The following is a 27026-nucleotide window of genomic DNA, read 5'->3' as shown; positions in this document are numbered from 1 at the left end:
GCGGGAGTCAGCAAAGTTTCTGTTAAGGACCAGATAATAAATATTCTAGGCTTTGCAGGCTGAGAGGCTATAAGCTTTATTGTTGCAGCATGCAGGCAGCCATAGACAACCAGTGAACATGGCTGTGTTAGCAAACCATACAAAACAAGCAGTGGGCTGGATTTTGCCTGCAGGCTACGGTTTGCCAACACTTGCTCTAAAATGAAGATGTTACAGGTGGTTGCAGTGGTGTGCTACAGCCAGCTTCTATCAGCTTGCAAGAGCCAATTGTTAGCATCTCTTACCAATGATAGGGTTCAGGGCAGGCTGCCCCAAGATGCACCACTCTGGTAGGTGGATTATTTTGAGCTGAAGACAATAAAGGCTCAGAAGTCTCAGGAAGAGCATCTGACCTTCCCCTCTCAAACTGCCTAAAAGAATTTAGCATAGAAGGCCTGTTCCAGGAAGGAGCTCATACCACACGATAGCTACAGTATGATAGAAAATAGGTGTGATAAAAGGACACCAACAAACCCATTTTTTTGGCCCAGCAAAACCTGTTTAACAAACATTTGCATACCATCTCTATGTAAATTGTCTTCCTCCCCTTTGAAGGCCCAAATCACTATCACTAACGTCCTCCTTGTCTGTAGCTGAAGATATTTAAACAGGCAGCCTCAGCCAGATGGCTGAGTTACTCAGTTTCCCTGGGTTTCTCACATGTATACATGCTATTAAACTTTGATTTTTTCTCCTGCTAACCTGCCCTTTTGATTATTTGACCAGCCATAAGAACCTTAAGGAAAAGTGGTGGGGGTGGGGGGAATTCTCCCACTTCCCCAACACCAACTCCATGTTTAGTGACTTCACGTTGGCAGTTTGAAGTTGGCCATGTAGGGAGTCTTATGCCATGGAAACTGGCAAGAGCTTCATATCAGAGCTCCCTCCCACTACCACCCATCCCCAGAGAACTGGTTGTTAAACATTTGCCAGCGAATTGCTAGGTAAGTGTCTGCTGGGATGGGGGTGGAGGGCAGCAGTTGGGTGAGCCAGACAATGCATTGGAATATGAGAAAGAACTAGTAAATGTACTATTTACTTAGTCCTTTTAAATTCTAATTTTGTATAAGTTTCATAACGCACTAATGCCCTCATTTCAAGATGTGTCCTCAACATTGTTTAATTGATTGGCGTAACTGGGATCAAAAATGCCTGGGGTGCACCATTCCAAAGGCTGTCTGTTACGCTCTCTGCTGGGTAACTCATTCCCAAGCAGAGTGCAGGATGGATAAGGGTCTTCTCTTTCCATTCCCAACACAGCCTTCCCCGTGCCTCCACCTGCCTCACCCTGCCCCAGGACCTTGGATGGGGGCAGGAAGAGTGGCCAGCTGTGAAACGAACCTCTGGTTAGGGTGCTCCTGCAGGTTTACTACTGCAGATTAAATGACCTGAGATTACCCTTTTACAAGCATAGAGAATTCCTTGAGGTGAACAGCTGGAATGTTGAGTGTTACAGGTTGAATTGTGTCCCCCAAAAAAGACATGTTGGGGTCCGGCCCCATGGCACAGCAGTTAAGTTGCATGTTCCGCTTCTCAGTGGCCCGGGGTTCACCGGTTCGGATCCCGGGTGCGGACATGGCACAGCTTGGCAAAAACCATGCTGTGGTAGGCGTCCCACATATAAAGTAGAGGAAGATGGGCATGGATATTAGCTCAGGGCCAGTCTTCCTCAGCAAAAAGGGGAGGATTGGCAGTAGTTAGCTCAGGGCTAATCTTCCTCAAACAAAAAAAGACATGTTGAAGTCCTAACCCTTGGTATCTGTGAATGTGACCTTATTTGGAAAGCGACTCTTTGCAGGTGTAATGAAGTTAAGGTGAGGTCATTTGGATGGGCCCTAATCCAATATGACTGGTGTCCTTGTAAGAAGACAGAAATCTGGACACTGACATACACAGAGGAGAATGCCATGTGGAGACACAGAGACACAGGGAGAAGAAGCCTATGTGGCAATGGAGGCAGAGATTGGAGTGACGCATCTACAAGCCAAGGAATGCCAAGGAATGCCAAGGATGCCAACAAACACCAGAGGCTAGAAGAGGCATAGAATCGATTCTCCTTCAGAGCCCTCAGAAGGAAGCAACCTGCCAACACATGATTTCACACTTCCGGCCTCCAGAACTGTGCGAGAATACATTTCTGTTGTTTTAAGCCGCCCAGCTTGTATTACTTTGTTACAGCAGCTCTAGAAAACTAATACATTGGGATTCTCATGTGTGATATATAAGGGCTAAAACTTTTTCACTAACACCCACACCCATGATTACAATGACAGTTAGGAAAAGGAAATTCAAAACACTTGAGTTTGTTTCATACACGTTTTCCAGAATGCATCTGCTTTGCAGGAGAAGTCGTATCAGCTGCAGTAATGAGAAGACCATGATTTAAATAGCAACCCTTCCTTTCTTCCCTCTCTCCCTCCCTGCCTTCCTTCCTCCCTCTGGTCTTTCATCCTTTCTCCATTTATAAAAAACTTAGAATGTCTACAAGTGCCAGGCACGATGTTGGTTCTTGGGATACATCAGAGAGCAAAGCACTCCTGGAACTTACATTCTAGTGTAAGACACAAACAATAAACATAATAAATAAGTAAATTATATAGTATGTTAGAGGGACAAAAAACAGGGTCAGGTGAAGGGGGGTTGGTAGCGCTAGGAGTGGGAAGCAGCTCAAAGCATTAAATGGGATGGAACACCTACTTGATCACCATAACCATGTCCTGAGCTTTCCAACAATAAAGTCAATGGCGCACAGAGGCCTCATACTTCGGCAAGGTCCTGGTACATGTGTGATCTCTGTGGAGCACTGCAGAAGCCCTTGTTGCCAGTGCCACAGAAACTGGCTATGTGTCACCAGGTTGGAAGGAAGTGGAGCAGGATGGAGACTGGGCCATGCCAGTCTCCATTTGGGCCAAATGGTTGCCTCCTCAAGGCCATGGTCAGCACACTTCATCTCTGGTCCATAAAGGGAGCCAGAGCCCTCACTCCCATGGGACAGCCCTAGCTCAGAGGCTAATTTGAATAATTGTGCCTTGTTGTGAAGAGGTTCTGTAATGTTATGAAGAAGACATCATACTCCCACAAGCATCATTGTCACCTGGACACATTCTCAAACACTAAAAATACTAAATACTTTTCTACCACTGGCCTTGTGTTGGTCAACATCATTATCAGATCAGAAACAGAAGCAGCTGACCTTGGGCCTCATCTCCCTTGACCCTCAGAGACTGGGGTACTATCATACTCCTAGTTAAAACTGAGGGGACTCGAGGAGGCATCAGTTCGTCTTCCTGTCCGACATCCACACCTGCTCCTGAGATCAGCTCTCCAATTCAACTTTGAGGACCCTCACTGGCCTCCTTGGAAACATGAAGGAGTATCTTGGAGAAAGTGTTGATCAAGGTATGCTGCCTTTAACTGACCAAGGAGTGGACACATGACCCAAACTAGGGCAGTCACATGCTCTCCTTGGAATCTGAATCTTTTCCTAAGTGACAAAAAACATGACTGATCCTTAGCCATCTGTGTGTTGGGGCCAAAGCTTCCCTAGCTCATGTTATTTCTGACCTGTGGGAAATTTCTGACTATGGTTCTTCAGCATGTCCTTCATGTGCCAGGCTGAATAATGTCCCCCAAAGATGTCCATGTCCTAATACCCAGAACCTGTGAATGTGTTACCTTACATGTCAAAAGGGACTTTGTAGATGTGTTTAAATTAAGGACCTTGAGCTGGGGTTTATCCTGGATTATCCAGGTGGATTATACGGGCCTAACGTAATCACAATAAGTGAAACGTAATCACTTATAAGCGAAAGAGGAAAGCTGGAGGGTAAAAGTGATACAACGTGAGAAAGACTCAACCAGCCAATCCTGGCTTCGAAGATGGAGGAAGGGGTGACAAGCCAAGGGATGCAGATGACACCTAAAAGCTAGAAAAAGCAGGAAATTGATTCTTCCCTAGAGCCTCCAGAAGGGATGCAGCCCTGCCAACACCTCAATTTTAGCTCAGTGAGTCCCATTTTGGACTGACCTCCAGAAAGCTAAGATAATAAATTGCATTGTTTTAAACCACTGAGTTTACGGTAGTTTGTTACAGCAGCAATAAGAAATGAATATGCCCAACAGCCATTTAGTAAGCTCCTGTTTGTTTTAGTATACTTTTGTGTGTGTGTGTGAGGAAAATTGTCACTAAGCTAACATCTCTGGCCATCTTCCTCTATTTTGTATATGGGACGCCGCCACAGCATGACTTGGTGAGCAGTGTGTAGGTCCTCACCCAGGACCCGGGCCCACAAACCCCAGGCCACTGAAGCAGAGCACAGGAACTTAAGCACTACATCACTGGGCCAGCCCCTGTTTTGGTATACTTTTTGCTTAAGTAGCCCTGAATCAATTATAGCTGCTTGTAACTGAAGAACCGTAACTAGTACACAACTAATTCCCAAGCCTCTCCCTCTCCTCACCCCTCGCTCTGCTTCCAGGTCCTGGGTTTCTGTCCGGCCAGCCTGCCCATCACCCTTTTCTCGGATCTATGCCCAGCTTAGCGATGGACCTTGCCCTTGTTGACAGACCTCTCAGAGGCCGACTGGCTGCTCACCAGATCTCTGGTCTCCTAACTGTCACTTGACTCAGATTCCTTGTCTCTGTGCCTCTCCCACATTTGGGTCACCCTGCTCCTTGTCTGAGACCCACCCTACCCTTTTCCACTTATCCCTTGACTAGATGGTGACTTGCTGTTGCTTTTCTTCTTGTCACACTGGACGCTAGAGACAGACTAAACAACATCAATGCACTTCCACTCCAGGGTCAACCCCTCAGCTCATGTCAAACACCAGTAAGAATGGCTAATTCTAGAGCATAGCATCAGTGCAGCCGCTCCTTCCCATGGCAAGTTCAGGCTCTGCCTGGCTAAATCCTGCAAATGCCACAGCCGATGGATGACTGACAGTTCAGGAAGCAGCACACGGGCAGAAGCCGGGCTCGTTCCAACCAGAACTTTATTTCATCTAAGAACTCTACAATTAATCAATCATTTTATCTATGACCTAAAGACATGAATTCTCAAAGTACTAATGAGAAATGAAAAACGTTAACAAGTAGGCTCCACGTTCTTCTGCGCTTGGTGTGAGAGAGGAAAGTACAGGAAGGCATTGCATAGGGCAGTTTTCTACTCAGTGGCCTCAATGGGGCTCATTTCAGCTTTGTGAACTCGCCGGAATGAAAACTCAGTGTGTTCCCTTTTCCCAAGAATATCTGTCATTCCAACAGGTTCACCAGAATTGCAGGAGGTGCAAATGAACCATCCAGGGTGGGTGACTGACTCCAGTGTGTTCTTGGAGCCCACCTCAGCCCTATAAAAGATGAACGGTCGACGTGCTTGTTCCTTCTCGGTAGCCAAGTCAGTCAGTTTTTTCTTCTATGAGGTAAAAGAGATTAATCAGACAGCAGTCTTTGAGAGAAAACCCAGCATGTGTGCTCCTGGAGAACAGAACCAAAAAGGAGGGCAGGAACCTCTTCTACCCAGTGCTTCCAGAAGCGAGGATGCTCCTGCTATATTGGCCAAGATAAGACTTTGTGGAGAGTGAGAGGTGTTGAGGATCTTGGCCTTCCACTTTGGGGTGGCTGAGGGAAAGGAAATTGAACTGGAAGCTCACCTTCAGCTGAAGGGATGGCTTGCTTTGTCCTTTGTCCTTCTCACAGCAGAGACAGAGCTCTCCTTTAGAGACTGCCAGGAGAATTGGACTTCCTTTCTCTTCACAGGCTGAGCTCAAGTGGGAAGCTAGTACAAAGAAGGTCTCTGGGAAAAGACAGAGAAATGGGTCTGTCCTCAGAGCAGGGAAAAGGCCCTCTTGTCTGCCAGGGTTTTAGGCATGATGCATAATCGTCCCCCATTGGCTCTGTGATCAAAGCTGCCTCCTTCACTCTAGTCCAAGCCTCCTCTTCCTCCACAGTCTGGCTCCTTCTTTCTGCCAGCCCTTCTAGAAAGACCCCCCCTCACATCTGGCCGTTGTTACACAATCTGCATGCAATCCCTAGTGGTCTCTGGAGCTCTTCTGCCCTGCTGCCCACCACCTGCTGGAGCTGGAGGCATGGTACGGCCTGAGCTGCGCCTCTCAGAGGAAGGCCTTACCCCAGCTGAGGGGGGACAGAAACCACAGCTGAGACTGAGAGTCACCTGGGAGGATGTAGGGTCTATCCGGAACTGCTCTGAGGATCCCGCAGTCCAGGACCAATACTTTGTGATCTTGGTCATAAATGCTGAATTTCTCCGGGGCTTTGGCCGTCACTTTTGGAGCTAGATCAATATAACCAGATATCAACACTTCTCATAGGGAACAGAAAACTCAATCCTTTCTAGCCCATCCCCAAGAGCCCCAGCCCCAACTCTCTGCCCTGCCTGTGGGCTTGGACATCACAGCCCACTGAAGATTTCTCCCACCCCGAAGCTTTCTGCCTTGCTCAGGACAAGCAATTTAGCATGTATGTGAACACATGGGTTCCCAATTTTGACAGATGGGTTCAAATCCAAGCTCTGTCACTTGCTGCTTTAGGACCCAGGACAAGTTACTAAATCTCTCCAAACCTCAATGTCCTCCTCTGTGAAATGGGGGTAGTAATAGCACCTCCCTGAGAGGGGTGTTGGGAGGATTAAAATGCTTACTCAAAAGAGTAACTTAGCCAGGTGCCTGAGCTATTGAAAGGACTCAGTAGCTGTTAATCACCATTCTTCTTAACCCTCTTTCTTGCACCCTCTCAGTGGTGCCATCATGCCATCAGCAATGCCTAGGGTTGGACAGATCCCTGCACTGACGGGGCCAATGGAGGGTCAGTGGAAGAGTAGGCAGTGAGAGATGGAGACAGGAAGCGCCCAGGAGCCCAGCGTCATGCAAGAGTGAGCTGGCAGTGCAGGGGCTCCTTCAAAACCTGGAAGGCTTGCACCTGGCCCTGGAGGAACCTCTTTGAACAGGCAGGACCAGCCACAACAGCGGCCAGGGGATTTCCCAGGGCATTCAGGCCATTCCTGCCTAGAGGTGGGGTCCTACACAGGGAATCTTCCCCACTGGGCCTCTGATTGGGTAGGTGACCTGCCCCTCAGTAAGGAGCTCAGGCACTTGTTTGATGGAAGGCAGGAGCCCACATGTGGGCCAATCACTGTCACGGATGGGTGGTTGCAAAATGTCAAATATGATAATACAGTGACCACTGCGCCAAGTGATTCTATAATATAACTATCTGTGATAGGCAATTATCACGTAGGGATGAAATCTGAAGTCTCATTCTCCTCCCGTGCAGTTAGCACAAGGCCTCTGGCTGCTCTCTCAGCTTGGAATGTCCTCCTGGTCTCCTTCTGCCCTGAGATTGGGGGGATGACTCCTGTAACACTGGCTCTCCTGCCACCTCCTCCCTGAAGCCCTCCTCAGCCCCTTCTGCATGGGATGGCTTCCTCTCTGGGCTGCCACAGCTCTGTGCATTCATCCTGTAGCACAGGTGTTGGTGTCCTTGTCTTATCTCCCTACAGCACTGTAAGCTCCCAGGGAGCAGGTCCCCTGTCTGACTTGCCCATGATCCTCCTCAGCCCCAGCCTAGTGCCCCAAGCATCATGGCCACTTGGTGTTTACGGCCAGGTGAGATCCTAAGTAACTCAACAATGATATGGGGTCAGATGAGATCCATAGTCCTCAGCCCCGGCTTACCTTAGAGTCTCCTTGGGAGCTCTTCTGGGGCCCACCCCCAGACATTCTGACTTCATGGCTCAGGTACCAGTTGATTCAGAATCATTGAATTATATTAACTCTAAGCCCCTTTTAACTTCTCAAACATTAACCACACCTGCAGACTCTGCCTTTCTATGAGCTCCAGGTGCTGTGGATGTTGCTGGTCTAAGGACCACTCTTTGGCACGGTCTGAGGCTGTGGTTCTCAGCCTTGGCTGTACACTGGAAACCACCTGGTAGGTGAAGGCCATGGGTGCCTGGGCCGCACACCCCTGAGATTTTGATTCAGTTGGCTCAGGGTGAGACCCAGACGTGCTATATAAGTTGCATTTCTAGTACTAGCAATGTGCTCTTTTACCTTTTAAATATTTCCTAAATCTGTTTGTCTTTTACTCCTGTTTCCCTCCCATCAAACCTTGACTTGGGCCCCCATCATCTCACACTCAGGCTTACGCAGTATCCTCTTAACTAGTATCCTCTCACGTTATTCCCGACCCCAAATACCTTCTTCAAACTTCCTTCTCAAGGGCACAGTAGAGGTGCAAGCAGTTTTAAGGTGCTGGAAATTTTTTCTGTAGGGCAGTGGTTATCTCTTTTCTGTGCATGACAACAACTATATAGCTTGTTAAAACACAAACTCTTGAGCCTCAAACCCCCATTTCTGATGTAGGAAGTCTGTGGTAGAGCCAGAGAATTTGCATTCCCAACAAATTTCCAGGAGCTGGTGCTGCTTCTGGTCCAAGGACGACACATTAAGAACCTCTGCTCCCAGATTTGAGGGGGATCACAGTCCTGACACGAGAAATGTGAATTGAGCCGACAGACAGGAATGTGTGGTTGGTTCCACCCCAGATCAGCGCAGATCAGGAGTCAGAAACCTCCTACCTACAAGACCAAAACCAACCAAAGCAACTGCAGCAACAGCAACAGTGGCAGCAGTGAAGCAGCCTCTCCTCACAGAGACACGGGAGTGGGCCAGGCACCCATGTGCACCTCATCTTATGCATGCCATCTTAAAATGGCGCTTACTGCCATTTACCTGGGAGGAAAGTAAGGCCTGGTGTTCACACACTGGCCTGCAGTAGAGCTGGGACTCAGGCTGAGGTCTCCTGACTCTGCCCTGTGCAGAGAGTGGTGACAGGGAAGCCTTAAACCTGACTTAGACAGAGGTTATAGTACCTTTAAATTCCAGCATCTGTTGCTTACTATCTGTGTCACCTGGGTCAGGTAGCCTCTCTCTTTTCCTCAGTTTCTGCTCCTGAAAAGTGATCTTAACAATTTCCTCCTGGGGTTAATGTGAGGTTCACACGGGAGCCTGTGAGAAGGGTTCTAACTCAGTGCGTGGCCACCCCAGCACTCAGTGGTGTGGCTTTCCTGTGCGCCCCCTGCTGGCCAAGTTTCTGTTTTTCATAAGCTTTGTGAGGAGGTCAGGTTTGGCAGCCTCTTGGTAATGGTCCAAAGAAGCATTTGGAAGGTTCCCAGGCTCGAAACTTTTCTTCTGTGCCACTCAGCAGATATGTGTTACCTGCACCTCTCAGGAAAGGCAGAGGCCCACCCTGAGCTTATGTCTTACCAAACCTCCTGAGATTTGCTTCTACAAACAAAAAGCCTCAGCCCATCCCAGCACTCTTAGGTGTCCCCAGTCTCTGATTCTCCCTCTCCTCTAAGAAAGCCCAGTGGCACCATCCCCCATCCCACCCTCGCCTCTCAGCCACCCTCGTCGTCCACCCAGGGTCCTTACATGAGTGTGCAGAACTCATGGAGGTAAGGCTCAGGCCTGGCCCCAGGGGGCTTCTGGCTGGGTCTGGAATCAGAGACAGTGAGGTTAGCTCATGAAACTTGAATTTTCCAGGGATTTAGGAGAATCAGAGGGGCCATTTAATGCCTTACTTCTTTTTTGTGTGTTTTGAGAAACACTAAAGCAGAGAGACAGTAATGACATTAAAAATAGCTTCCCTGATCAAGAAAGGTGGGAAACAGAGCTAACATAGAGCTAACTGAGTTTCTGAATGCAGAATTTCCTAGCGCCCTTACTTATTAGAAACACAGTTATTGCATTAATTAGTAAATATTGCATTGCATTAATTCAAGGGGATAGTATACATTGCCCTTGAGAATAATCTGGAGGATTCTGCCTGATAAAAGATTAAGTTTGAGAAATGCCTGAATGAAATCCCTGTTCATAATCCAAACAACTTTTGTACGCTGAGAGCACAGAGAACCTATGGAAGAACTTGTGCTCTGGGGTGAAAGTTCTACCCAGGCTTGGCTTTGCTTGGCTGCCTGAGAGAATTCCGCATCTCACCGCTCTGAGCCTCATTTTCCCCATCTGTCCCTCCAGCTCTGACAGTCTATGCCTCGAAGAAGCAGGAGGACTGCACCTTGGTGGGGAAGGATGGGGGGAAGGTGGAGCTACCCCAGCCCCAGGCAAGACAGAAGATTCTCAAGGATCGTGTTGGAAGCAGGAAGAAGCGCCTTCGCCTCCCATGCACCAACAAACAGAGGCAGAATGAGGACATGGTCTCAATATACCATTTGAAGTTCCCTGGCATTGGGAAATTACAGAATCTTGTGTCTTTGCCCTCGCAGTGTCCACTCCCCACTGCCTCAGGGACAGAATGAGCATGGTGGCCACCACATAGCTCCTGTTCCAGGAGCAGGGCTGGTTCAAAACCATTCTCTTGTTACTGTTAGAAGATCCACATTTCTCAGACTAATGTCCTGATTTTTAGTTTAGGAACTCTGATTGCCATGTGTGAGTTGAAAGCTTAGGGGTTTGGCTCTGGCATGTTACAGGCCACTCCCTTCACACTCCATGCATTAGACAGTCATTTGCGTCAAAAACCTCCTGTTACTGTCCCTCTTGAGCCAACGACCAAGTGCCTTGCCCCACAGAGCACTAAGAAGCTCTGAGCTGGGGTCATTTTTCCAACCTAGACTCAGACAACCCCTTCTGCCCCAGGACCTTCTCCTCTGCCTGAGCAGGCTAAGAGCAAAGAGATACACTTGGAGGATTCAAAATCATCCAGTTGGTATTTCAAGTCTTCAAAATCCCAAAACTTTGGGTAAAGATCTACCACCTACTGTACCTGGGTACCTGTGGCAAAACTTCATTTTTTCTACAAGGATTTCTCTCGTCTAATTCACTTCGAAGTTCTCAAAGCTCGTTTATCAGGCAAAGTCAGCAGAGAGGAACCGGTCTGTGCACAGCGCCTAACAAAGTCCTGCTTTAGGAATTACTTTTTGGCCCTCATAGGGATTAGCACAAGAATCTTACCTTCTGAGCAGGACTGGGATTCATCTCTTTCCCAGTCTTCAGAGTCCGTTTTCACTCCTGAATTCTCCTCCAAAAAGGACATTTTCAGTGGGATGAAATGACTCAACAGGAACCTTGATGAAGGATAGGACCTGACTAGACAAGAAGGAGTTTGGTTATGGCACCTTCTGACCCCAGGAAACCTTGCTGGACCCGAGTGAAGAACAGGCTGCCGGCCTTGCTCTCTGCTTGGAAACATTTGCATCCAGGAAAGCTCGCAGGGCTGGACCATGCTTTTCTGTCTATCACTCCTTCTTTGATCTTTGCCTCTCCAAAGCAATGTTTTCCAAACTGTGGGTCACAATGCATTAAGGGTCATGATGTCATTTTTATGGATCTTGCCAACATTTTATAAAAATGAAATAAAAATTTCAAAGTGTATTGCTCTAGTCCTCGGGCTGGAAACTGTGGCCCACAGGCCAAATCTGTCCCACTGCCGGTTTTTTAAATAAAGTTTTATTGGAACATAGCCATGCCCTTGTTTACATGTTGTCTATGGCTACTCTCCAGATACAACAGCAAGGATGAGTAATTTAAAGAGAGATCATGTGGCCAGCAAATGCTATAATGCTGACTGTCTCAACCTTTACAGAAAAAGTTTGCTGACCCCCTGCTGTAGTCTAATCTTTTCAAAGGAAGGCAGTTTCTTTGCAGCCTCTTGTCATGGAAACTAAGCCTCAAAAGGTCCCAGAAGGCTCAGCTCCTAATGTCTTGGGGCAGGGCTGACACAAGGTCCTTTAGTTGGAGGGGTTAGAGAAGAGATTTCTAAACACCCCCTAATTCTGCACATCTCACTCAGTTCACAGAAAACTTTCCCCAACATTAGTTCAGGACAATATAGTGAGGGAAGTGGGGCAAGAATTGTTATTCCCACTTTATGGATGAAAAACCTGAAGGTAAGTGACTTTTCAAGGGTCACACCACTTTTAAGGTTGCAGAGATGGACAATTTTTGTAGAAACCCAATCCTTTGAGAATGGCTTAGGAGTGAGACAAAGAGAACTACATGGTTTTCAAAAAATAAAAATGATAAAGAAGGGATCCAGGGCTTGGCAGCAAGGGCAGTGAGCAAAGGAGAGGATGACCACCAAGCAGCTCTGGGGAGTGGGGAGACCTGATGGATCTTTAAGGGCATAAATATCTACTATTTGATTTTAAGTTGTTTGTTGTTAGGCTGCATCCCCCAAATCCATAAAGCACAATGACCTTTGCGGTTTGGGGGTAAATCAAGGGACACAGAGAATGGGTGGCACTTGAGAACGCAGAGAATTTGGCAGACACAGGACATCAGAACAAGAGATGTCTGGGCAGAACCACCTACCTGGGCCAGGGATCGCCACAGTTTGTGGCTCTGTCTTGGGGTCCTGGAGCTCTGTTCGTCTTCTGCTCTGTGATGTCTGATCTAGAGGGGCCAGGTCTGGTCCTCATTTTAAGTAGTCAGTTCGGGAATGTAAATGCAAATGCAACAGCAGCATTCCTTTAACCAATAAAAACAGCATCTTAGATTATCAGCCATCACTCATTGCCTGTCATTTTCCACAGCAAGGGATAGTGTATGGAACTGTAAACAAATTCTAGCATAAACAAATTCCTGTAGGGTAGTGTCACTCTGCCAAGGACGGTACCACATCCATTCAACACATTTCAAGGCACTCGAGATAGACTGTGTGGATGCAAGTCCAGGCCAACAGCAAAGGTGTAGGAAAGAGTCATGATTGAAAGGAAAGGGGAGATGCAGGGTCTAGGTCAGGCAGTGAGCCTGGAAGGTGCAGGGACGTCTCTGTCCACATGTTGTCCTTTACCCCAATCCCAGAGTTTAGGCAAGTGGAGTCTCCATGTCCCAGAGGAAAATCTCCTTTCATCTCTCCTTCAGGTGCACTCCAGAACATCACCGACACCTCCCTCTCCCTCTTCTTCAGCAGTGACGTGCAAAACACCCCCAAGGGCCCTTCCTCATCGAGCCCACCAAGGACCAGCTTCTCTCTACGGTCTGTTGGCTATTTACTAGCATTTTCTTGCATTTTGCATTGCGTTTGCTCTTGTCATTTAATCTGTGTGACTGTGCTTCACAATGCCAAAGACAGCCGGTCAATTGAGAGGAAAATCCACATAACTAAGTAAGATAATAGCTTCTGGGCCACCACCACCAGCACCACAACAACACAGGGACGACAGCAACAATCTCTGCAGTCAGCAGGGCCCTTACCATGCCAGGCCTGGGCTAAGTCCACTGCTTTCTTTATCTCACCTAATCCTTTGATGATCTGTGGGTAGGTGACGTCCTCCCTGCTTCCAGACAAAAGACGTTACAGTTGTACAGGTTAAGCAATTGCCCTAAGATCACATAGCTAGTTAAAGGCAGCACAGGACTGTAACTCAGGCCTTTCTGAGCACATGGCAGCTCTATCTCTTAAAAGTGGCTAAAGACTAGGGTCTCATCTTCTAGTCTTTTTCCACATACACATCTACATAAAATACAAATATAGGAGTGTGTTTGGCAAATTATTTTGTAACATGACATTCCTATTTAACAGTGCTTCCTGCCTTTTCTACTCAATATATCTCAAATATCATTTCATTTCATTAATACTTTTCTACAGCATCATATTTAATTGCTGTAGGGTATTTCATTATTTGTCAAAAGACTTGGAACAATGCTATTCCCCTGACAGCTGGAATAAAAATCCACAAGTTGTCTGTTAAATTCCTAATAAGGAGAGATCTTTGTTTGGAGAATTTCTAAATAAACTTTTGGGATGGGGATGAGATAGTGAAGGAAAAGATGAAGTAAAAATAAAATAAAGTCAAAATGGTCACTACATTGTCTTCTAGGAAGGCAAGTTGGGGTGACTGCAGACACTGCTGCTGCCGAGTTCTGGAATGAGAGAGAATGAAAGTGTGGGGCGGCCCCGCATTGCTCTCAGGATGGGGAAGATGGAGATAGGTGGGGAGGTGCCATGTTGCGGTGGGTGCAAGATAGGCTTGTAGATCCTGCCCAGGAGTTCCAAGACAGGGAAGGGAAATGAGAGAGAAGAGTTGTTGCTACAATGGGGGGCATTACATAGTGTGGTGTGGAGTATTCAGTATAAACTCTCACCTTTATTTTCACACACACTCAACCTCTGTGAATTTGACAGTCCTGACCAATACTGATGCACAAGAGGATATTGTTTACTTATTTGTTTTTTTATTTGTGGGAGGTTGAAGAAGAGGACAAGGGACAGCTAATTTGTGTCACATATTGAGGTACCATTACTTAATTAATCCCCAGTTTTGAACATTTGGGTTTTCATTTTTACACTATTATATACAATATTGTGATAAATATTATTGGACTTAAACCCTTGCATATATCATTGATTACTTCCCTAGGATAAATTCCTAGAAGTATAATTGCTGGGTTAAAGGATACACATATTTTATTTTATATATTTTTTAAAATTTTGCATCTTATAGTGATTTTAAGGAATCTAATTTATTAGATAATTTTTTTTCATTTATCTAACCACTCATTACAGAGGAATCACCATTAAGACTTTTTGGCAGGTTGTATTTTCGTGTGTGTGTGTGTGTGTGTGTGTGTGTATCTTTGGTGCATTTCTATTTTCTGTATGGGGGAGATGTGTGTTTTCTTGGAGTGTGTATTGTGCTTTTGTATGTATGTTTTGTGTGTTGTTTTTGTGTGTGTATATTATTGTGTGCTGTGTGTTTTCTGGCTATATATGTTTTGTGTGTGTTTTGTGTGTATGTGTGTATGCTAAGTATGCATTGTTTGTGTTGTGGGTATGTGCTTTTGTGTGGTTTTGTGCATGTTGTGGGTGCATATATGTTGTGTCCAGGGAAACCTTTGCTTCCTTTTTATCTGCACAGCACCAGAAGGGCTCAGCATGACACCGGGTTGATTTACACATAAGGTATCCCCTACTTTAGGCTAAAATGGAAAGCGCAGCAAGATTACAATACTCCACTTCAAGCCAGCCTCCCGTGGTCAGGGTGCCAGATGTGCCGAGACATCCTGTAGTCATTTTGTGAGTATTATGAAATAGGTATTTGTGAGTATTACGAATAGCACTGCCCAGATGCTGACCCAGTGGAATCCCAGCTGTTCTCACTGCCACTTTTGATATTTCTAAAATGATCAGACCCCATTGAGGGATTCCTCCTGTAAAAGTGTTCAAGGGGCTACTTGGCAGGGATGTGCCGGTAACTAGACAAGAGCAAACAGGCAGCACACGCCACCAGGCATGCTTCTCATCAGATGCTTACCTCCTATCCGGTGGTGGAGGCCAGTACTCTGGGCACTGTGTGAGTCACCTGCTCCTTGGGTGGCACAGAAGAGACAGATGTGTCTCCCAGTTCACAGCCACCCTTTCTGATCCCAGAGTTTGGCATTTGGGACCCCTGCCTTTGGTTTCTGGCAGCTCTGGGGGCCTCATTCCCCCTCCACAAGTTGGTTTCAGGAACTTGCTCTGAGTTTTTTGTTTATTATTTGTGGCATAGGATGTGAATATTAGCAGAAATGATGAAAAACTCTGAAGAGAATGTTTAAGAATTTCTCTTCCTGGGAACACCAAGAGCATCTCATCGCCCTGGCTATGACTGCATTTTTAAAAGGCTTCATTTTAGTGCTAGGGCCTTCACACTGCCCTAATACTACCCCACCCCCCAGTAGCTTGGGCCACGGCCGCCTATGTCTGTGGCATTTCTGTGGTGAAGGGGCAGCTGGTGATTGTCCCAAAGCAACATGGCATGCCAGCAAGAGCAGAACTCAAAAGCTTCCCTTGCCCCGCCTCCCCTGCTTCCACCTCTGGCCCCTTCTCTCCAAACTGCAGAGCCCATCCTCAGCAGTTCAGGCAGCCTCTACCCTCCCCTGGAGATTTTCATGGTCTCTTGGTTAGTGCCTGGAATCCACACTTCTCTCTGCTTCTCTAGCTTCCCCCGAGTTGATTTTGGGGGAATAGCCAGCAGCGCACACTAGGTCACCACTTTTAGTGGCTGTGTTTATTGATCAGAAGGGAGAAGACAAAGTCACAGGCCTTCCCCGCAGGAACTGGGCAGCACCAGTTGCCCAAGCACCTGGTGGGTCCTGTCTGACAGGACCTCTGAATTTCAATTTAAGTAAATATGCTCCAATGTTTCCTCACATACTTTCTTTTTGTGATGCTCATACCAATCCTCGGATGAAGACATCCTCAATATTCCTGTTTCAAATAGAGAAGAACCACATTTCAGAAAAGTGATGTGCCCTGTCCAAGATCATATGGCTGGAGTCCTGTGGCCTTTATGAGGCACTAACCAGACTCTCTCCCAGATGGCATCCAGTGGATCCTGGAAAAATCCCGAGGGGCTCAAGCTGCCTCCTTGTCACTGCAGGGACCTTACAAGAGGGTATGACAGGAGCGAGGATGGATGACACAGACTGACAACATGGCAGAGTGAGGGGTTGCTGAGTATAGAGGGTCAGCAGTGGAAACTTTGAAATCATGGGGGAAATTCGTAGTTTTTTGTTTATGGGGAGAAAAGGAAAATTGAAGACAAAATCATAACACGTATCCATTCTTACATTTAACACTTTTTATAGTTCTAATGTCATTTTGTTATTGGAAACATGAATACATGTTGTGTCAGAGTTTACTTTACAAAATTATGTTTGTTCTTTAAATCAGGAAATATTCTATGGCCTTCTAGCCAATGGGAGGTCGAGTTTAATTTTGTTAATGGCCACCTGTTAAATTCCATTGTATTGTCTGCTCCTTCCCCATCTGCTGTCTTCCTCATCTGCCAGAGCTTGGAAGCAGAGTGGGGACAAGGGACAAGACACCATGATTTCTGGATTGAGACTTCTGGTCATGTGACTATCTGAGTTTTTATACAGGAGCAGGAAAAATATTAGCGTTTAAGTTAAAGGGTTGAGGCCCTGAGCAAATGCTAGAAAATAATAAAAAGAGGAATGGTAAAGAAGCCAACAGAGGAAATAAAATAGAACATTAACAAATATTTGACTAACAAACAAAGATAGAAAAGAGCAATAGAAGAAAATGGAAGAGATAACTGGAAAACAAATGGCAAAATGGTAGGCTAAATCCAACCAAATTGTTAATTACACTAACTGTGTTCATAACGTCCAAGACTGGGTCAGCAAAATGTGGTATATCCATACGATGGAATGTTACTCAGTAATATAAAGCAATAAAGTACTGACATATGCTGCAGCATGGATGAATCGTAAAAACATTATGCTGAGCAAAAGATGCCAGAAACAAAAGACTATATACTGTACAAGTCCTTTATATGAAAATTCAGAACAAGTGAAACTACTCCATAGTGATGGAAATCAGATCAGTCGTTGTCTGGAGTGGAGCATAGGGGCAGGAGGGAACTCTCTGGGGACATGGAAATGCTGTAGATATTGATGGGAGTATGGGTACAACGAACATATATGTTTGTTAAAAAGCATCAAACTATATATCTAAAGTGAGCATATTTCTTATATGTAAATTATACCTCAAAGCTGGATTTTTTAAAATTTAAAAGTACTATTACAGACAAAATTAAGTTGCTTTAATATTATATCCCTCAAGCTGTGTTTGTTTAATCCAGCATTCCAAAATTTATTTGATAATGAAATATTTTTATGATTTTTTTAATATGTTCCTAGGCTTAGGCAGAAAGAAGGAAAATGAAGAAAAAATTTTTTGTTTCTTTTTATTGAGTTTATAATAGTTTACAATCTTGTGAAATTTCAGTTGTACATTATTGTTTGTCAGTCGTGTTGTAGGTACACCCCTTCACCCTTTGTGCCCACCCCCTCACCCCCACTTTCCCCTGGTAGTCATTAATCTGTTCTCTTTGTCCACATGTTTAACTTCCTCATATGAGTGGAGTCATACAGAGATTGTCTTTCTCTATCTGGCTTATTTCACTTAATATAATTCCCTCAAGGTCCATCTATGTTGTTGTGAATGGGACGATTTTATTCTTTTTTATGGCTGAGTAGTACTCCATTGTATATATATACACCATATCTTCTTTATCCAATCATCAGTTGATGGGCACTTAGGTTTCTTCCACATCTTGGCTATTGTAAATAATGCTGCAATGAACAGAGGGGTGCATGGGACTTTTGGAATTGCTGACTTCAAGTTCTTTGGATAGATACCCAGTAGTGGGATGGCTGGGTTATATGGCATTTCTATTTTTAATTTTTTGAGAAATCTCCATACTGTTTTCCATAGTGGCTGCACCAGTTTGCATTCCCACCAGCAGTGTATGAGGGTTCCTTTTTCTCCACAACCTCTCCAACATTTGTTACTTTTTGTTTTGGTTATTTTTGCCATTCTAATGGGTATAAGGTAGTATCTTAGTGTAGTTTTGATTTGCATTTCCCTGATGATCAGTGATGATGAACATCTTTTCACGTGCCTATTGGCCATCTGTATATAAGAAGAAAAATTTTAATTACCATTACTTCCCAAGGATTCACTAAATCCTTGTTTCATGTGTAAACCTCATTGTCTCTGAATCCAGCACTGGCCAGAAGGCTCTGAGCCACTCTTGAGCCACACCTCCATGACTTCTGCCCACACAGGAGAACTCTTGAACAGAGTGCACTGGTGGGGGGGCCATCAGGGGAGAAGTGATGGAGTGCAAGATAAGCCCTGAGTGGGCCTCTGATTTTGCATAGAGAAGCAGATCACACATATCCAGTGAATGGTATAGGAGAAGGAAGGTTTTAAGCCTGGGAATCTCCCAGGTTCTTCTGATCATTTCCATAAGGCTGGCAACCCTGACCTCCTCACAGAATTTAAGAAAAACAGAAATTTGGCCAGCAGGGGACGCACAGGAAACCCACAGCACTGAACGCGATGGCTGCTGTGCACTGAGCCAGAACCTTCTCACAGACTATCATGTGAACCTCACAATAACCCCATGAGAAAATTAACATCACCACTTTTCAGGAGCAGAAACAGAGCAAGAGAGGGAGGCTACCTGCCCCAGATGGCACAGGTAGTAAGTGACAGAGCTGGAATTTAAAGGTACTATAACATCTGCCTGCCCAAGTCAGGTCTGACACCACTCTCTGCACAGAGTCAGGAGACCTCAGCCTGAGTCCCAGCTCTACGCAGGCCAGTGTGTGAACACCAGGCTTCACTTTCCTCCCTGGTAAAATGGCAGTGAGTGCCAAGCGAGATGAGGTGCACAGGGGTGCCTGGTCCACTCTTGCGTCTCTGTAAGAGGAGGCTGCTTCAAGCACCATTGCTGCTGCCATTGCTGCTGGTGCTCCTGCTGCTGTTTAAGAATTAATTCCCTACAGAAAATAATTACCAGCACCTTAAAACCACTTGCACCCCTAGAGCACCCTTGAGAAGAATTTGGGATCAGAGATGATGAGCAAGCACACCAGTTAAGAGGATACTGCACTAGCCTGAGGGCAAGATGACTAGGGTCTAAGTCAGGGTGTGCTGGGAGGGAAACAGAAGTAAAAGGAGGGAACAGATTAAGAAACATTTAAGAGGTAAAAAATGTACAGTGGTAACGGTAGAAATGAGATCTCTTAAAAATAGTATCTTTGTATCTCTCCATGGACCAATTGAATCAGAATCTCAGCGATGCGGGCCCAGACATCTACGGTCTTAAAAGGTCACCCACCAGGTGATTTCCAGTGTACAGCCAAGACCAGGAACCACAGCATTACACCATGCTGCTTAAAGAGTGGTCCTCAGACTAGCAGCATCCACAGAACCTGGAGCTTATAGAAAGGCACAGTCTTGAGCACCACCCAGACCTACTGAACCAGAAGCTACAGGTGATTCATTGCATGTTAAAGTTTGAGAAGTTGGAAGGTTTACAGGTAATCTAGTTTAATGATTCTTAATCAACCGGCACCTATCCCGTGAAGTCAGAATGTCTGGGCGTGGGACCCAGAAAAGCATTCCAGGAGATTCTAAGGTAAGCTAGGGCTAAGAACCACAGACCTCATCTGACCCGATATCATTGTAGAGTTATGTAAGATCTTGTCTGGGCAGGTCATCCATTCCATAAACCCTGAGTGGCCATGATGCTTGGGGCACTAGCCTGGGGCTGAGGAGATCATGGGCAAGTCAGACAGGGGACCTGCTCCCTGGGAGCTTACAGTGCTGTAGGGAGATAAGACAAGGACACCAACACCTGTGCTACAGGATGAACGCACAGAGCTGTGGCAGCCCAGAGAGGAAGCCATCCCATGCAGAAGGGGCTGAGGAGGGCTTCAGGGAGGAGGTGGCAGGAGAGCCAGTGTTACAGGAGTCATCCCCCCAATCTCAGGGCAGAAGGAGACCAGGAGGACATTCCAAGCTGAGAGAGCAGCCAGAGGCCTTGTGCTAACTGCACGGGAGGAGAATGAGACTTCAGATTTCATCCCTACACGATAATTGCCTATCACAGATAGTTATATTATAGAATCACTTGGCGCAGTGGTCACTGTATTATCATATTTGACATTTTGCAACCACCCATCCGTGACAGTGATTGGCCCACATGTGGGCTCCTGCCTTCCATCAAACAAGTGCCTGAGCTCCTTACTGAGGGGCAGGTCACCTACCCAATCAGAGGTCCAGTGGGGAAGTTTCCCTGTGTAGGACCCCACCTCTAGGCAGGAATGGCCTGAATGCATGCACTCCTAGGAGCCATGCCCTGGGAAATCCCCTGGCCGCTGTTGTGGCTGGTCCTGTCTGTTCACAGAGGTTCCTCTAGGGCCAGGTGCAAGCCTTCCTTGGTTTTGAAGGAGCCCCTGCACTGCCAGCTCACTCTTGCATGACGCTGGGCTCCTGGGCGCTTCCTGTCTCCATCTCTCGCTACCCACTCTTCCACTGACCCTCCATTGGCCCCGTCAGTGCAGGGATCTGTCCCACCCTAGGCACTGCTGATGGCATGATGCCTCTAGTGAGAGTTTGGAAGAAAGGGGGTTAAGGAAAATAATAACTACAACAATAATAATAAACAATATTTTCCCAATGGTCCAGGCACCTTGCTAATATTGATCACTGAGTAACTTTCTAAATACTCAGAACAATCCTATCTGGTAGGCTCTACTATAATCCTCATTTCATGGATGAAAAAACTGATGTTTGGAACAATTCAGAATGTTGCTCTAGGTCCCACAATTAATATGTGAGAGAGCTCAGATTTGAACCCAAGTCTGCCTTATTCCAGAGCCCAAGTTCTGAGAAGAGAGGTCACTTGCCTCTCATTAAAAGCTAAGGAAGATGGAAATAATGAGAGGTCCTGAGCTTGTCAGAGTCCACTGGAGCTGGAGTTGGGACACTTCATGTAGAGCTGGGAAGGCACAGTTTTCCATGCTCAAGGTGGAATTCTACTCTCTGGTCATATTGATCCAGGTTCAAATGACAGCCGAAGACCCAGTGAAATTCAATAGTTAGGTCATGTACCAGATGCTCCTGGTCCTGGACAGTGGGATCTCTCAAAGCCCTTCTGGAAACAACCGAGAGAAGACAGATGACTTTCCATCCTGCCCTATTCTCTGGTGAAGGTGTCTCCCCATCACCAGGCCAAGTAAAGCCCCCTCCAAATGGGTCTTTCTGTTCCCTACCTCTCCCTGCAAGTCAGCAAGTCCCTTCTCTGGGCCTCCAGAACCAGCTGGTGGTGGGCAACAGGAGGAAATCCCCAGCAACCGTTAGACGTTAGATGAAAGTGCCTGGAAAGATTTCTGTTTCTGAGAAGGATCTTTCTAGAAGGATGGGATTAAGGAGTCAGACAACTGGGCCTTCAGAAGAATAGTAAGAGAATAATTCAGGAGGCTTGGACCAGTGTGGTGGGAGCAGTGGGGTGGGGAGGAGGACTTTGACCATGGAGCCAAGGGGAGAGGGATTACGTGCCACCCCTAAAACCTCAGTGGAAGTGAGGGAGTTTTCCCCACTCTGGGGAATGGCCTTTTTTACTGACTGTTGTTTTCTGGAGACTTGTATTTTATCCTCATACTTGGGCTCAGTCTGTGAGGGGAAAGGAAACCTGGTGGGTCTCTCGGCAGTCTCTAAAGAAGAGACCATCTCTACCATGACAAGGATGAAGGACAAACTCAACACTCACTAGAGCTAAAGGTGAATAATTCAGGACATATATTTTTCCAGTGTTCTAGCCCAATGTTTCTTTCTCACACTCAACCTAGCATGGAAGGGTGTTTCCCCAGAAATCTGGTGAAACTTCTCAGACTTAATGCAAAAGGAGAAGAAAACTGTCCTTTTCCTTTCCCCACATTCCTCCCTTGGCCCAGAAGACAGGAAGATCTGCCTTTTGGCATGTACTGGGGAGAGTGCCCTCTGTGCGTGTGGCTCTTCCCTTTCCTCTCAGACTGTGGGGTCAGGCAGCCTGAAGTCTGAGTGCATTCTCCTCCTGCTGCTGATCTCGTTCTGGAAGTACCCCAGATCCTGCTTTCTGGAGGTCTCCACACAAGTGTGGGCCAGTAATTCTGGGAATGACTATGTGCTATGCAGATCAAAACACTCTTGAGCAGCTAATCTCAAAGCCTGGCCTCGGTGGAGTGAGTAAGGGGAAAACCAACTGAATATAAATTCTGTAGTCCAAAAGTCAAAGAATTGAAGTGCTATTTTGATATCAGTTTGATTCCTGCATCCTGCATCACTATAGGATGCTGTCACTTCTCATGATTGTCCAGGCATACATAGCAGGAGAGGCAACAAGGCTAATTCTCCGCTCTAGAGCTAACCATGCCCAAGCAGCTAGACAGTGCTGGCAGAACTGACACAGCTCCAGATGACCAAAGGAGACATTCAGTCTGGTGTCCAAAGTATAATGTCCAAGGGATCACGGGAATGCATTGCCTCTGTAAGCATCTGCTGGGGGAAGATGGGAGTGGGTCCCATACGGGGAGCAACAAGTCCCAGTAGGTGGTAGAAGCACAGTGACAAGGAATCTGGGTCAGGTGGTAGCCACATATCCAGTTGAGCATCCAGTCAGCATCTAAGAAGCAACAGCAAGTAACAGGGGCTGAATCATTGGCATGAGGTTCAGAGGACTAGCAACTTTTAAGGAGCCACAGTGTTGGGCAATAAGCAGGACAGAAGCCAGAAGAGGACAAGGAGTAGGAAAGTGGAGGAAATTATGTGATTTCACATATGTAGTAAGAAGCTTATGGAAGTCAGTAAAGACATGGTTGCAATACCATCCCCATTATTAGTGCTGCTAGTAACTAACATCTCCTGACTGCCAATCTGCTCATTTCAACCTTGCATTTTTCCACCAGTGTCTGTATGTAAATATTTGACATGTATTCTGCAGTTGTTACGTGAGGTATTCTATATATGTCCATGAAGTCAGATGTATTAATCCTGTTGAGAAAATGCTCTCTATCCTCACTGATTTTTTTGTGATCTTGTTTATCAATTATATAAGAGGTACATTAAGAGCTTCTACTATGCTATAGATTTATTATTTTGACCTCAATTTTGGCATTATATATTTTGAAGCCACTTACTGGATGCATATGTATTTAGAATTTTTATATCTCCCTGGTGAGCTGAGGCATTTATCTCTAAGGAATGACCCCTTTATCTCTCGGAATGCTAATTGCCTTAAAATCTACCTTGTCAGATACCTTCTTTTGATTAGTATTTGTGTGGTATATCCTTTCCCATCCTTTTCCTTTCAACCTTCTCCACTCTTATGTTTTAGATGTATCTCTTGCAAACAGCATGTAGTTCAGTTCTGTTTGCTTTGCTTAAGCAACCTTATAATGTAAAACATTTATATCACCTAAAAAAACACCATGGATTATAAGAAACACCAATATCTTATCTACCAGTAAGAAAGAGAAACACTACCAATTAAACCATGACACGACACCTTAGCCATATCCCTATGAAGTGCACGAATCAATCACACCAGATTTTCCATGCTTCAAAATTTCCTTCATCAATTCCAAGGGATTTGGAATTTCTACTGTTTTACATTGCACATATTTCAAAAACAAAATAAACCCAGCTTCATCGACCTGTGGATAGTTTCTTTTCTGGGTCTTAGAAGCTCGTGGTATTTGCCAAAAAGAATGGAATTTCCTCACTAATAGTAGATTGTCATCTTACGACTCTGTTTCCATGCCAAGTCAGAGGGCATCTTTTTGAGGACATTTTAATCAGCAATTAACTCAACATATGTAAGAACAGTGATGAGCAAAATTCAACTGGTGACCAAATAAACAGCTCTGGCAAGTTAGCACAACGTGACTGACATAGTTTGGATGGCACTACTGCCTGTCATATTCCTCCCAATATCAGAAATGTAAAAATATGAATAAATGTGTGCCTTAAAATCAATGAAATAGAGTGTTTATATTTAAAATCTCCCAATGTTATGCTGCTTTCTATTCCTTATTCCCATTTTGTTTCTTCTCCCCCTTTTTGCTTTCTTTTGGTTTGAATATTTTTTATCATTCCATTAATCTCCCTACTAGTTTGAAACTTATACACTTATTTTCTATTGTTTTAGTGCTTATCCTAGAAGTAATCCATGCATTCTTAACTTATAAAAGACTAATGCTAATGGGTAGCTTTATTCTCCTCCCAGACAATTCAAGGACCACAGAACACTTCCATTTACCTCAATCCCCAACTTATATGCTTCTACTGTCTTATATTTTAATTCTATATACTTTCCAGACTCTACAAGATTTACGTATTTTTAAATATATATTTTATTATATTTATATATTTCTTATTTTATCATATATATTTTAAATATATATTTTATTACATATTAATATATTATATATTTAATATATTAATATTAATAATATTATTAATTTATAATATATTTTAATGTTATATATTGTTATTATTAATAATATATTATTAATATGATATTACTATACATTGTTGATCTATATCACTAATAATATATTTTTTTATTATATATTATTATTATTATGCAGCATGAGTGTTCATTTACATTTGCCCACATATTTAGCACTTTCATTTCTTTATTATATGTATATTGCTCTTCGTTTCTTCTTATATCTATGACCTTCCATCTGGGATAATTTTCCTTCTACCTGAAGTACATACTTTAGAACTACACTGTCCAATATGATAGCCACTAGCCACATGTGGCTATTTAAAGTAGGTAGAATTGAATAAAATTAAAAATTCAGTTCCTCAGTCTTATTAGCCACATTTCAAGTCTTAGTAGCCACAAAGGGCTAATGGCTACTCCACAGCAAATAAATAGATCATTTTCATCATTGCTGAAAGTTCTACTGTAGGTGCTCATGTAGAGTTTCCTTTCCTGCAGATCTTATGGTAGTGAACACCTTCTGCTTTTGCTTGGCTGAAAATACCTTTATTTCATGTCCATTCTTGGACAGCCACGTTCATCATGCCCAGAACGGAAGCTCTAGTTTGTACTCTGCCTATGCCGTGTTACTTCTGCAGGTCGCATCGTCTCACCATTCACTCAAAGAATATTCTGTCTCTGTCAAAAGGCAATCTGAGAAGCTCAAGTTGACTTTGGATTTTGTTTTCCTAGAGAAACAGTCTTGTCAATGTGGTTGGGGACAAGTAAAATGCCAATATTGCAGCTGGGAGTAAAAGAAGAAGTGAGTGGGTTTTGTGAGTGAGAGTGGGAAGTCAGTCAGCACATATTACATTACTTCTGTCTGAAAACACACCTTAAGTTCCAAACACTCACAGACGAGTTTTTGGAAGCTTCAGGGAGCCTGTGGCCTTTGCCCTCTAAGAGGGGTGTGCATAGACAGCAGGTAAACATGGAGAAACTATTCGAATTTCTAATTATATAAATTAGTAGGAAAGTAGAACACATGTGCAACTTTAAAATAAGCAAATATTAAAAGTGCGTGCTCAAAAATTTTACTGTTTGGCTGACCATGATTTAAAACTATATCTTTTTATACTTTGGAGTTTGAGATCATGTGACTGTTTCAAATATTTCCATTATTTCCATTTATTTTATTTATTTACCTTTACTTTTTTAAATCTCAGGATGGAATTCAGACTGTAACAAAAGAATCTAACTGTATTAAAAATGTACAAAATAACCTCACTGAAGGGAGTGAGGGAGAAAAGTGCTGACCTATAGTAACTTTGGAAATGAGTGGAGTCTATAAGACTAAAGACAAAAGGAACTGTACATAAGCACTGAACTCTAGTTGGTAAAGTTTTTTCCCACCGGGTAGGAGTTAAAAACTTTGAAACCATTATACATGTGTGCTGGAACTGGACAATTGAGCAAATGGGTGGTGGATAGTAGCAGCCAGGTTTCTCACTATTAGAGACAAGCATGGGGGGAGGGAATTAAAATGTTCCATGTGGTAATGGATTAGAGCTGGAGACATCAGTATGAACTCAGGTTTAGCTGAATATAGATACAGATGGCTACATATACAAATATTTATAGACGTGTATATACGTGGGTTGGTATATACGTACATATTTCCTTAATTGGTCTGCTGAGGGAAACTAGAAGGAACGACACCTCAGTAGCAACAAGCACACCTAGTACCCAGATCTAAGTTTTTAATACCATTCTCTAATAAAAAGGATCAAGTCTCCTTGGAAAAATGGCTGATTCTAGGGCTAAGGCAGGAAACATACAAAATGAGCCTAGAGCATCTTATAGGGCCAGAAAGTAAGGAAGGGCAGAAAAAAAAAAAGAAAAAAAAGGCAATAATGGGATGTATCAAAGGGACACAGGAGCCAACTGAAAGAGTTTCCAGTGGCCAAAGTTGGAACACTTTGAGCAACAGAACATTGGATTATAATACAGCATTGGATTATAACCCAAAGTATAAAGTAAATATTCACAAGTCCATATTGATATAAATAAATGATTGAATAAATAAATAAATGGAGGACAGGTAAATCTCCCTGCAGAAGAATTCCAAATAATTTATGTACATACCTGCTCCCTCAAAGAGGTAAAGCAAAACTCCCCA

At 44.6% G+C, this 27026-nt stretch overlaps 1 protein-coding gene across 2 annotated transcripts in view; it reads right to left on the bottom strand.

The window, feature by feature from the left end:
* Window positions 1-5016: 5016 nt before the first annotated feature.
* IL37 (interleukin 37) overlaps window positions 5017-27026 on the bottom strand; it is a 171047-nt gene continuing 149037 nt past the window's right edge. Inside the window, exons 3-8 of one of the 2 annotated variants that reach the window (XM_070573626.1) lie at window positions 12387-12564; window positions 11028-11158; window positions 9492-9554; window positions 6212-6331; window positions 5691-5833; window positions 5017-5452 (exon numbers count right to left, since the gene is read on the bottom strand). In XM_070573626.1, the coding sequence (XP_070429727.1) occupies window positions 5204-5452; window positions 5691-5833; window positions 6212-6331; window positions 9492-9554; window positions 11028-11158; window positions 12387-12493 (813 nt within the window). In that variant the 5' untranslated portion in view covers window positions 12494-12564 and the 3' untranslated portion in view covers window positions 5017-5203. Of the gene's footprint in view, window positions 5453-5690; window positions 5834-6211; window positions 6332-9491; window positions 9555-11027; window positions 11163-12386; window positions 12565-27026 lie in introns of both variants that reach the window. The other variant, XM_070573627.1, reaches the window with a different exon arrangement.

Source organism: Equus przewalskii, chromosome 14 (assembly GCF_037783145.1).
Source record: "Equus przewalskii isolate Varuska chromosome 14, EquPr2, whole genome shotgun sequence".
Lineage (NCBI taxonomy): Eukaryota > Metazoa > Chordata > Mammalia > Perissodactyla > Equidae > Equus > Equus przewalskii.
The sequence above is the reverse complement of the archived record's forward strand: the minus strand, read 5'-3'. Positions and strand labels throughout refer to the sequence as shown.